The 13,216-nt window shown below is 46.8% G+C and overlaps 1 protein-coding gene across 1 annotated transcript in view; it reads left to right on the forward strand.

Moving 5' to 3' along the window:
• Positions 1 to 2,135: 2,135 nt before the first annotated feature.
• Positions 2,136 to 13,216, forward strand: part of LOC140391922 (mesenteric estrogen-dependent adipogenesis protein-like) — a 35,987-nt gene continuing 24,906 nt past the window's right edge. The window contains exons 1-2 of the mRNA XM_072476974.1: positions 2,136 to 2,508; positions 11,048 to 11,157. Coding sequence (XP_072333075.1) covers positions 2,264 to 2,508; positions 11,048 to 11,157 — 355 coding nt within the window. The 5' untranslated portion in view covers positions 2,136 to 2,263. The remainder of the gene's footprint in view (positions 2,509 to 11,047; positions 11,158 to 13,216) is intronic.

The following is a 13,216-nucleotide window of genomic DNA, read 5'->3' on the forward strand; positions in this document are numbered from 1 at the left end:
AAGAAGGGAACAAGGAAAAAGATGGAAAATTATAGGCCAATTAGCCTAACCTCGGTTGTTGGCAAGATTCTAGAATCCATTGTTAAGGATGAGATTTCTAAATTCTTGGAAGTGCAGGGTCGGATTAGGACAAGTCAGCATGGATTTAGTAAGGGGAGGTCATGCCTGACAAACCTGTTAGAGTTCTTTGAAGAGATAACAAATAGGTTAGACCAAGGAGAGCCATGGATGTTATCTATCTTGACTTCCAAAAGGCCTTTGATAAGGTGCCTCACGGGAGACTGCTGAGTAAAATAAGGGCCCATGGTATTCGAGGCAAGGTACTAACATGGATTGACGATTGGCTGTCAGACAGAAGGCAGAGAGTTGGGATAAAAGGTTCTTGTTCGGAATGGCAACCAGTGACGAGTGGTGTCCCGCAGGGTTCAGTGTTGGGGCCACAGCTGTTCTCTTTATATATTAACGATCTAGATGACGGGACTGAGGGCATTCTGGCTAAGTTTGCCGATGATACAAAGATAGGTGGAGGGGCAGGTAGTATGGAGGAGGTGGGGAGGCTGCAGAAAGATTTAGACAGTTTTGGAGAGTGGTCCAAGAAATGGCTGATGAAAGTCAACGTGGGCAAGTGCGAGGTCTTGCACTTTGGAAAAAAGAATAGAGGCGTGGACTATTTTCTAAACGGTGACAAAATTCATAATGCTGAAGTGCAAAGGGACTTGGGAGTCCTAGTCCAGGATTCTGTAAAGGTAAACTTGCAGGTTGAGTCCGTAATTAAGAAAGCAAATGCAATGTTGTCATTCATCTCAAGAGGCTTGGAATATAAAAGCAGGGATGTACTTATGAAGCTTTATATAGCATTAGTTAGGCCCCATTTAGAATACTGTGAGCAATTTTGGGCCCCACACCTCAGGAAGGACACACTGGCACTGGAGCAGGTCCAGCGGAGATTCACACGGATGATCCCAGGAATGGTAGGCCTAACATATGATGAACGTCTGAGGATCCTAGGATTATATTCATTGGAGTTTAGGAGGTTGAGGGGAGATCTAATAGAAACTTACAAGGTAATGAATGGCTTAGATAGGGTGGATGTAGGGAAGTTGTTTCCATTAGCAGGGGAGACTAGGACCCGGGGGCACAGCCTTAGAATAAAAGGGAGTCACTTTAGAACAGAGATGAGGAGAAATTTCTTCAGCCAGAGTGGTGGGTCTGTGGAATTCATTGCCACAGAGGGCGGTGGAGGCCGGGACGTTGAGTGTCTTTAAGACAGAAGTTGATAAATTCTTGATTTCTCCAGGAATTCAGGGCTATGGAGAGAGAGCGGGTAAATGGAGTTGAAATCAGCCATGATTGAATAGTGGAGTGGACTCGATGGGCCGAATGGCCTTACTTCTGCTCCTATGTCTTATGGTCTTATAGACATTAGTCAATGGCAGCAGCAACTCGGGGGGGGGGGGGGGGGGTCACTTTATTTTTATGTTTTTGTGATTTACACTGGAGGGTCTGAGAGGGTGTATATACTTGTATTAAGTCGGGGTGTTAATGTTAATTTATTATTTATGAACGGGGGGGGCGGGTATGGAGGGTTGTTTTTCTGGACTGTGTTTTGTACTTAACCCTGTTGGGTTTCTTTAATAAAAATTTTTTTTTTTTTAAAAATGACAGCAGTATTTGTTAAAGTTACTGGAACTACAAGTTACCTTTGATATTTGTTGATTTGAACCAACTTTCCAATCCACTTAATGAGCATAGCTACCGTGGAATTTATTCTGGTAAAATAAAGTGATATCTTGCAGCCGCTCCTATTAATTTTCCTCATGATTATTAACTAACCATTGCAGCCTTATTTCTGCTGTAGTGGGTGAATCTCCTCCAGAGCCCAGTCCTCACAACGGATTATAGATCTATCCCAGCATGGACTCTACCGGGAAAAGTTTTTGCAACATTGCCTCCTGCCCTTCCCGCAGGCAAATACAGACACACTGGAGTACAGACAGCATCCTGTCCGTCACCGCCAGCTTTAAACCGCTTGTTCTGGTTCTGCAGGGAATGGCTGTTCAAGGGTGAGTCTGTCCGGGTGATGGGTGTTTAACGTGGGCGTGTTGACTCATTAGCATTCCTCTCCTTCAGTGCACGTTTAGACTGGAATAAAGCTCATTTTGCTCACATCCAGTCCTGCCAGGTCACAAACAGCGCCAGACGTTCCCTTTTTGGAAACTCTTGTGCGGATCGCAGTCGAGCACGTGTGGACGTGGAGGTGGACATGTCCACCAGCCGCCCCGACTCTGCGGTGAGGGACCCTCCGCCACCTGCCTCCCCCTCTGCCACGAGCTGTGAGCTGGCGCTGTTGCCCCTGGAGCTGCTACTCAGCCTCCAGCGAGCACAGTTCGTTGTGGTGGAGAACAACATTGAGATCAGGAAGGGGCCGGCAGCCGGATACAATGTGATCTCCAATGGACAGGTCAAAGTGGATGGGCAGCAGCGCAACCTGCTCAACTGCATCCCGAGGTGAGAATCTGCAGCAAGTTTGGGACAGCCCCATTGCGTGAGCAGTGGGGACGGTGGGGAGTTAACCTGGCTGTGTACAAGGCTTCAGTTATTTGCAGTTAGGGCTTCAGTTCTTTGGATTTGGGACAGCAGGATCATTAAATGCAAGTTTGTTAGGCCGACTTGAATTTTAATCTGAATAAACACAGCTTATTAGAAAAGCCATGGCTCAATAGTGTTTCTAGGTCCTTCTCATTTTATACCTTTAAGTCAATGGAATCAGGTTCCAAAAATATTAGCTGTTTGTTTCATACAAAGGGTGTAATATTCCTTTATCAGTGACAATCTATTCACATTGAGCGATGTTGTGATTGGAAAATTAAATAAACCAGTTGAAAGAAGAGAACCTCACATCTCTTGGAAAAAATGTGCAGTCAGCCTCAAATGGGGGAATATCTCAGCCCATGTTGGAATGTCTCAGCCATTTTGCGCACAGGAAGATTCCACAAAGAGTATTGAGATGAACAGCCGGTTAATTTGCAATGGCGAAGAAAAGGGACCCGGGTTCGATTCCCCGCTTTGGTCACTGTCTGTGCAGAGTCTGCACGTTCTCCCTGTGTCTGTGTGGGTTTCCTCCGGGTGCTCGGGTTTCCTCCCACAAGTCCCAAAAGACGTGCTGTTAGGTGAATTGGACATTCTGAATTTTCCCACAGTATGCAGTGAATGTGGCGACTAGGGGATTTTCACAGTAACTTCATTGCAGTGTTAATGTAAGCCTACTTGTGACACTAATAATGATTATTATTATAAAGAATTCATCAGGAGAACCCAGTGCTCTTCTAATATTGTTTTTGGTATCTTTAATACTGGTTTGAATCTTGGAGTAACTGTTCATCTGAAGTGCAGCACTTCAGTCTGGTTCTCCTTTATTATTGGCCTCAGACCTTCAACCTTGATTATTTGCTCAGGGCCTTGAATGCACTATCGGCCTTCTCAGAAGCGAGGGTGTTGCCAACTAAGCTAAACACACACTGATTAATTTAGGAGCTGCTTCAATGTATATACTCTTGTGCTGATTACCAGCAACATTGAAATTTGAAGTTTCTGTGAATTTTAAGGAAATCAGACCGTTAAATCAAAGATTATTCTTCGTAAAAATTCACAGTATGGTACAAGAAAAGGACCTTCAGTTCATCAGCCCAGTTTCTTCAAGTGGGTATTAAAATCACCAATATTCCCTTATTTGTTCAATGCCATAAGGTAGATAACCACAAATATTAGTTTCAAATGGAGAAACTTTAGGTTTCATTAAGTAGTAGCTATTCTTTTACTCTCTACCATCAGGGAATTAAACTTCTCATTGCAAAAGGGACTTTATATGCAGTCACACACCTTCTATGATCCAGAGTATACCTTCATACATTCATACCCTCATTGGGCATGGTATGATTATGGTTATATTACTGGACAAGTAATACAGAAGTCTTGACTACTGATTCATGATGTGAGTTCAAGTCCCACCATTGTAGCCGAGAATCTTCAATTCTGTTAATTACATCAATATCTGGATTGGAAAGATCGTATCAGTAATGGTGCCATGAACATCCTTCTCATAGAAGCCCATTTGGTTCACTAATGTCCTTTAGTGAGGGAAATCTGCTGTCCTTATCTGGTCTGGCCTATGTACGATTCCACAGCAATACAGTTGACAAATTTGCTTGAGTTATTTGAAGGGGTAACCAAGAAGGTAGATGAGGGCAGTGCAGTTAATGTTGTCTACATGGACTTTAGCAAGGCCTTTGACAAGGTACCGCATGGTAGGTTGTTGCAAAAGGTTAAATCTCATGGAATCCAGGGCGGGGTAGCCAATTGGATACAAAATTGGCTTGGCGACCGAAGCCAAGTTGTAGGTTGCGGAGGATTGTTTTTCAAACTGGAGGCCTGTGACCAGCGGTGTGCCTCCGGGATCGGTGCTGGGTCCACTGTTATTTGTGATATATATAAATGATTTGGATCAGGGCAGCACGGTGGCGCAGTGGTTAGCATTTGCAGACACGGCACCGAGGTCCCAGGTTCAAACCCAGCTCTGGGTCACTGTCCGTGTGGAGTTTGCACATTCTCCCCGTGTTTGCGTGGGTTTCGCCCCCACAAACCAAAGATGTGCAGGCTAGGTCAATTGGCCACACTAAATTGGCCCTTAATTGGAAAAATGAATTGGGTACTCTAAATTAAAAAAAAAAATGATTTGGATGAGAATGAGGAGGCATGGTTAGTAAGTTTGCAGATGACACCAAGATTGGTGGCATAGTGGATAGTGAAGACGGCTATATAAGATTGCAACAGGATCTTGACCAATTGGGCCAGTGGCCGATGAATGGCAGATGGAGTTTAATTTGGATAAATGTGAGGTGATGCATTTTGGTAGATCAAATCAAGGCAGGACCTATTCAGTTAATGGTAGGGAGTTGGGGGACAGTTACAGAGCAAAGAGATCTAGGAATACAGGTTCATAGCCCCTTGAAGGTGGAGTCGCAGGTGGACAGGATGCTGAAGAAGACATTCAGCATGCTAGGTTCAATTGGTCAGAATATTGAATACAGGAGTCTTGTTGAAGTTGTACAAGACATTGGTAAGACTACACATGGAATACTGTATTCAGCTCTGGTCACCCTATTATAGGAAGGATATTGTTAAACTAGAAAGAGTGCAGAAGAGATTTACGAGAATGCTACCAGGACTTGATGGTCTGAGTTATAAGGAGAGGCTGGATAGAACAAAGAACAACGGAAATTACAGCACAGGAACAGGTCCTTCAGCCCTCCCAACCTGCGCTGATCCAGATCCTTTATCTAAACTTGTCTTCTATTTTCCAAGGATCTACTTCCCTCTGTTACCAATGAAATGAAATGAAAATCGCTTATTGTCACAAGTAGGCTTCAAATGAAGTTACTGTGAAAAGCCCCTAGTCGCCACATTCCGGCGCCTGTTCGGGGAGGCTGGTACGGGAATTGAACCATGCTACTGGCCTGCCTTGGTCTGCTTTAAAAGCCAGTGATTTAGCCCTGTGCTAAACCAGCCCCTGGATAGGCTGAGACCTTTTTCGCTGGAGCGTAGGAGGCTTAGGGGTGAACTTATAGAGGTCTATAAAATAATGAGGAGCATCGATAAGGTAGATAGTCGACATCTTTTCCCAAAGGTAGAGGAGTCTAGAACTAGAGGGCATAGGTTTACGGTGAGAGGGGACATTTCTTCACATAGAGGGTGGTGAACATCTGGAACGGGCTGCCAGAGGCAGTGTTAGAGGCAGGTACAATTTTATCCTTTAAGAAGCAGTTAGACAGTTACATGGGCAGGGTGGGTATAGAGGGAGATGGGCCAAATACAGGCAAGCGGGAGTAGAAACTGGGCAGCATGGCCCAGCTGGGCCAATAGGCCTGTTTCTATGCTGTAAACATCTCTGACTCTATGACTCCGAACTGCCCTCTGAAATGTCCAAGCAAGTCACTGCAGTGCATTCAGAAAGGTGGCTCACCATTGCCTTCTCACTGCGTTTTGGAAAACTAGAAAACAATAAATCCTAGCCTTGCTTGTGATGCCCACGTTCTGTAATTGAATAAAAAACATGGGGAGTGAATGGATTAGCATGCCTCAGGCTCCACCTACTGTCAAAATAATCTTCTACAGACAAACCCCCACTGCCTCTAACCCAAAACATCTAACATTATCTGTGGGGTAGCATTCCTCCATTTACTGAATTCTTTGCACCAGAATACCTCCTAGATCGCTATTCTCATGCTCCAATTCTCTTCAATAGTTGAAAAAACACCAAGCTGCCAAATTATATCACGTGGCTCAACTAAAAACTACGCTGAAAAGCAGACAAGGTATGGTCAGTCTACTCGAGGTATTTTATTGGCCTCCAGATAGTGAGAGAGAGAAACAAATCTGTCGGGAAATCACAGATTTATGCAAGAACGATAGAATGGTGTTACTGGGGAACTTTAATTCCACAAATAACAATTGGGGTAAAGTTAGAGAAATGAGGGGGAGGACTTTATTTGCAATTAACTGCTTGGTATCAGGGCTCCAATCCCCATAAGAGATCCTGGGCGCAATTCTCCCATCGGGAGACTAAGTCCCGACGCCGGAGTGAAAACCGGAGTGTTTCAATCCAGCGTTGGAGCCCGCTCCCAGCCCCCTATTCTCCCGCCCCCGGGAGGCTAGGAGCGGTGTCGCGTCATTTACGCGCGCCGGGCCTCGGCGCCGTGTGAAAGCAGCAGCGCGTAAATGACGTCACCCGCGCATGCACGGTTGCCGTCCTCCCCGAGGCCGCCCTGCAAGATGTCGGATGGATCTTGCGGGGCGGCGGAGGAAAGGAGATCCTCCTTCAGACCCCTTTTGAGGACCCCCCCCCCCCCCCGGTGCAGGAACTCCCCCACCCCCAGCGTTCCCACGCTGTTCCCGCCAGCAGCAACCAGGTGTTGACGGCGCCGGCGGGAACCCGTCGTGTTTCGTAGGCAGCTAGGCCCATCCGGGCCGGAGAATCGTCGCTCGCCCGTTGCAAACAGCGAGCGGTGATTCTCCCAGCGGCCAGCCGTGATTCTCGCCGCGCCGGTTGTGGGGGGGGGGGGGGGTGTGGAGAATTGTGTGCGGGTGCCCGGGCGCCGTGGCGGGACTCGCACGGAGCCCCGGCGATCCTCCCACCCGGCGTGGGGGGGTAAAATTCCGCCCCCTGTCTCCCAAGAGCTGTCAGCTAATCAGGGCAGGCACCAACAATGCCAGGAGTTTTCACAGGGTTAGGGTTTCTTCACGGACCACAGGGTGCTACAACAGGAAGCCACCCCATCACTGAGCCAACAAGGAGGCCATCCTTCCACGCAATTCCGCCCCCACTCCCACCCCACCCCCCCCCAACTCACCCTTCTCTCAGCACACTCCCTAAGGCCTGGTAAAATCCCAACCACAGAGTACAAAAACAAGAAAGTTTAAAAAAAAGAATTTCCAATTAAGGGCAATTTAGTTTGGCCAATCCACCTACATCTTTGGGTTGTGCGGTGCGACCCATGCAGATACGAGGAGAATGTGCAAACTCAAGACAGACAGTGACCCAGGGCCGGGATCGAACCCGTGTTCTCAGCGCCGTGAGGCAGCAGTGCTAACCATGCACCATCAGCCACCCTAAAAAAACAAGGAAGTTATAGTGAACCTTTATAAAACAGAATTTCAGCCTCAACGGGAGTATTGCGTCCAGTTCTGGGTACACACTTTAGGAAGGATGTGAAGTCATTGGAGAGCGTGTAGAAAAGATTTACGAGAATAAGAGACTTCGATTACATGGATTAATTGGTGAAGGTGGGACTGTTTTCCTTGAAGAAGGGCAGGGAGAAAGGAGATTTGATAGAGGGTTCAAAGTCATGAGGGAGAGAAAATAGTCCCTTTGGTAAAAGGGTAGAGAACCAGTGGATACCGACTTAAGGTGATTGACAAAACAACCAGAGAAGACATGAGAACAACTTTTTACGCAGTGAGTGATTAGGATCAGGATTGCACTGCCTGAGAGTTTTGTAGCGGCAGATTCAGTTGTGGTTTTCAAAAGAGAATTGGGTAATTATCTGAAGAAAAATGACTTGCAAGGCTACGGGGAAAAGGCAGGGGTGTAGTCCAGGGGAGGAAGGGGTTGTCTGATGAGGAAATGTTGGGCAGGTTGAGCCTATAGTCATTGGAGTTTAGAAGATTGAGAGGTGACCGTATTGAAACATATAAGTTTCTTGGGAAGCGTTACAGGGGTTAGATCTGAGAGGATGTTTCCCTTTATGGGGGAACCAAAAACTAGGGGGCACAGTTTCAAAATGAAGCATCTCTCTAATACTGAGATAAGGAAGAATTCCTTCTCTTAGAAGTAAGAAGTGTTACAACACCAGGTTAAAGTCCAACAGGTTTATTTGGAATCACGAGCTTTTGGAGCTTAGCTCCTTCATCAGGTGAGTGATTCTCTCAGAAGGTCATTAATCTTTGGAAGCCACTCCTCCAAAGAGCAGTGGAGGCTGAGTCAGTGGAGGCTGAGTCACATATATTCGAGGGTTAGTTAGACAGATTTTGATCTACAAGGGAGGCAAGTGTTGTGGGGGACAGGCAGAAAAATGGAGTTAACCCAACGACCGGATTAACCATGATTTTACTGAATGGCGGAAGAGATTGGAGGGGCCGAATCGCCGAATCTTGCTCCTATTTCTCATGTTATTATGTGGCTGAGATGCTCGCACAGTGATCCGACACAGACACTGAACTCCCTTTAGAACCGCACCTTTTAGTTTGCATCTCCTTATTATTCTTACCAACACGTATTATATTGTACGACTGATCCTCATTTTCTTGTCGGTATTTGTAAAATAACCTGGAAAGGTATGAAGACGACACCACATTCATAGCTAGACCAAATGGCAGGCCGAGTCAAAAGACACAGTGAGTGTTTTGGACTGAACATAAGTGAGACAAAGACCAACATTCTAAATGGCAATGGAAAAGTCAAGATTGGAAGCACCTGGATAGAAGAAGTGGATAAATTCAAGTGTCTTGGTTGGATGCTAAACACCCAAATTATGTCGAAGAATAGATTCCAGGGCAAGGGCGTGATTAATGTGTCAAGTAGTGTCTGCAAACCCTAAAACGTCAACATGAAGCCGAAAAAAATATCTGGTACAGTCACTAGTGTGGACCGTTGCATTCTGCGGATGTGAGTGATGGATTCTGAGGAAAGAGAATGTGAGGGGGGGAACTGGTTTTGAAATATGGATATGACAGAGAGTGCTCCAAATCAGCTGGATGGACAGAAAGACAGAAGAGTGGATTAGACCAGGAGTAAAAGTTCAGGAATCAAAAGGGTTGAATCAAAAGTACATTTAGAGAAAGAAAGATAGCCAAGCACGGACTTTGGAAACATAGGCCCAACAGCCTAGGTCAGGCAACAATTGAAGCAGAAATTGAGGATAAAAACAGAAGAGGAAGGAGAGAAAAATGGAATGAGTGGATACCATTGAGTTGCGGACTGAGGAAGGCTTGAAGAACTCCAGGGAAGAGCAAGCCGATGCCAACTGACCAAGTCAACCTCAGTGATATAAACAGGGCAGAAGATGTACTAAATGGACAAATAGCGATGGCAGAGGTGAGTACAGAGCAGCTGGATAATGACAATATGCTTCAGCCCCTTCGAGAAAACGAGAGGTTGGAGATAGTACAATAGATGCAGAGAACAGCTTCTTTGAAGTGATGATACGAAATTTGAAGGGCAGGGTGATAGAGCCTGAGGAAAACGACTATGCTGGCAAGCAAAAATGAACACAGTGGAGGGCAGCATGATGGCACAGTGGTTAGCACTGATGCCTCACGGCGCCGAGGTCCCAGGTTCAATCCCGGCCCTGTGTCACGGTCCGTGTGGAGTTTGCACATTCTCCCCATGTTTGCGTAGGTTTCGCCCTCACAACCCAAAGATTTGTTTTTAAATTTAAGAGTACCCTTTTTCCGATTAAGGTCAATCCACCTCCCCTGCACCCTCTGAAAAAGCACCCCAATTAGGTCCACTCCCCTGCCCTATCCCCACAACCACTCCTAACCTTTGGACACAAAGGGACAATTTTAGTGTGGCTAATCCACCTAACCTGCATATCTTTGGACTGTGGGGGGAAACCGGAGCAGCTGGAAGAAACCCACGCACACACGGGGAGAACGTGCAAACGCCACACAGTCACCCGAGGTCGGAATTGAACCCGGGTCCCTGGTATTGTGAGGCTGCAGTGCTAACCACTGTGCCACCGTGACACCCTAAAACAGATTTTATGGTGTTTCAAAAAGGGGCAGGATTCAACCATTGTGTTCTCAAGAATAGGGTCCAAGGCTGGAGGCTCTGCTATTAATGAAAAGCTGTTAATTAACAGTAACAAGGAGCGGAATTCTCTGACAATGGGGCTCTGTCCCCACATTCCAGGAGAAAGTGCAGAGTGATTCTCCGTTTTGCAGAGGGCTAGCAGGGCCCCGTGCAACATGGCGGACCCACACAGCAAGCCAGCCCCAATAATATAGGCACCCCCCCAGATCACGTACGGCCGCCGATCAGTGGCCCCTGATCTGAACCCTGGCCGTCCTGGAGGCCCCCCTGGTGACAGATCCCCCCTGCCACCCCCCACCAGGGCAGCCGCGGACTGTGTCTGCAGCCACCACTCCAAGTGCCCGCCGGGTGGAACCATGAGGGAACCACGCCGGCGGGAACTCGGCCAGCTGCCGGCTGAGAATCACCGCGGGGGTCTCTTTCAATGGCCCCCGACTGGCGCCGTGTCGACTGCGCACCCACGACTGACGCCGATTCTCCGGTCCGTGGAGAATCGCGGGGAGGCGTCGGACCCGATCGCGGGTCTGACGCACCATTCTCTGCCTTCGCTCCGAACGTGATTGCGCGCGGAGACTCGGTGAATCCCGCCCTAGGTCTTTCAGATTGAAGAATATGCATCGGTACAATTACATTTCTGCACCGTGTGCTAAATTCTGATTTTCCCTTTTTTACTTCCAGAAAAATTACTCTCACGTCTCTAAAGGAATACAGAGGCCTACAAGAGACGATATTAAGCAAACCAATGGTCCTTTTCACGAGTGTTAAGCTCACTGAAGGTTGTAAAAAAGGTATATTTTGTTGTCACTGTGGTTTTTATTAATATCTGGTTTAATTATTGCAGCCTTGTTGTGCCCTACATTTCCCCCAGAATTGGGCTTTTAACGGGAGGAGAAAAAGTGCAAAGGCATCTCATCACAAACATATTAATTATAAATGCAGGCAAATTCCCTTCACCCCCCCCCCCCCCACCCCCAGCAGTTCATTGGTTAATCTCTGTGCTGTGGTGCTGCAGAGCGCATACGGGCGACCAGTGTAGAATTCAACGGAAGCAACGCAGGAACGCATGGTAGGATAGGAATGAACAAAAGTTTATTACGGTACACACAATAATTACAAAAGTAACAACTCCTCTCGCCGAGGGGCCACCCTCCTCGACCTGCACCCAGGTCAGGGTTTTTATACTGAAAGGTTCCCTCTTGTTAAGGGGAAACCCTGCCCCCAATTACCCGGGAGTACATACTCTGTGGTAATCTTATAGAGCATAGTCCTTGGCCCCCGAGGGGGTTTTAACAATCAGGCTCTGACTCAGTTTGAGCACACTGACAACACTAAGGGATGGATTTTCATATGTAATGCTTTCCTTCATTGGGTGAGGTTTTGAGTACAAAGTCATGGATGTAATGATGGAACTGTGTAAATTGCTGGTTCGACCACAGCTGGAGTTGTGTGTACAGTTCTGGTCATCACATTACAGTAAGGACATAATTGCTCTGGAGGGAATGCAGAGGAAATTTACAAGAATGTTGTCAAGGTTTAAAAATTGCAGCAATGAGGAGAGGGTGGGGAGGCTGGGGTTGTTTTGCTTGGAACAGAGGAGGTTGAGAAGTGACCTAATTGAGGTGCACAACATTATGCGGGGCCTAGATAGGGTAGACATGAATGACTTGTTTTCCCTAGCTGAGGGGTTAACTACTAGGGGACATGTTTCACTCAGAGGGTGGTGACCTTCTGGAATTCATTGGTCAAACTGTGGTTGGGGCAGAAACATTCAACTCATTTGAAAGGGACCTGGATCTGCATTTGAAGTGCTGTAATCTGCAAGGCCATGGACCAAGTGCTGGAAACTGGGATTAAAATTAGAAGGTAGTTTCTTTTTCCTCTCTGCTTTGGCTGGCACAGACACAATGGGCTGAATAGCCTCTTTCTGTGCTGTGACCTTTCTCTGGTTCTATTTTGTATATCTATGATTGCTTCGAATGGACAAATCTCCCCAATTCCAGCTTGGATTCTCAGTCTGGTGGCATCCAGCTCCGGATCCTTGTCTGACTCTCTTTCAATCTCTTGAGTTTTTGAGTTGTCATTTCTGTGGGTGGAGCCTGAACTATCACATACCACAAAATGATTCAGCGTCTTTCTCCAGTGGGGACATGTGTGTTTGATCCTCCCTCAGTTGTCGTGACAGCTGGTCAGTAATGTTGATCTTTCCAGCAATGTGAATCACTTTGTACTTGTATTGCTGGAGACTCAAAATCCATCTTTGAAATCCGGTCATGGGTCTGGACCTAGGAGAGTAAATCATCTCTAATGGCTAGTGACCTGCCTGTAATTCAAACTCAATGCCAAATAAGCATGCATGCAATTTTTCACAGGCCCACACCAATCCTAGGGCCTCTTTCTCCACCTGAGGATGTCTCCCCTCCACATCTGTCAGAGATCTGCTCAACTAAGCAATGGTCCTCGGACCTACAGCATGCACCAACACAGCTCCTAATCCCACTGCACTGGCATCTGTTATGACTTTCGATATTTTGTTGCCGTGTTTGGATCATAGTGTCCCAGTGTTCAAGCACGAGTCATGCTGTCTTTCAAATCTTTGAAGGAAGCTTTCTGCTCTTCATCTAACTTGAACCATTCAATCTTTCTGGTCAACTTCTTCAATGGATTAGCCCAGGGTAGTGAAGTTGGGATAAACCTCACACAGTGGTCCACAAGTCCCAGAAAACCTTTCACTACATGACACTTTGTGGTTTACACGCCTCTGCAATTGCTTTTATTTTGTCTTTGGCTGGATTGATTCCGCCACTTGTGAGTTTATGCTCCATGGACATTAGCTCTGTCATGCCCAAA

Source organism: Scyliorhinus torazame, chromosome 15 (genome assembly GCF_047496885.1).
Source record: "Scyliorhinus torazame isolate Kashiwa2021f chromosome 15, sScyTor2.1, whole genome shotgun sequence".
In the NCBI taxonomy this organism is placed as follows: domain Eukaryota; kingdom Metazoa; phylum Chordata; class Chondrichthyes; order Carcharhiniformes; family Scyliorhinidae; genus Scyliorhinus; species Scyliorhinus torazame.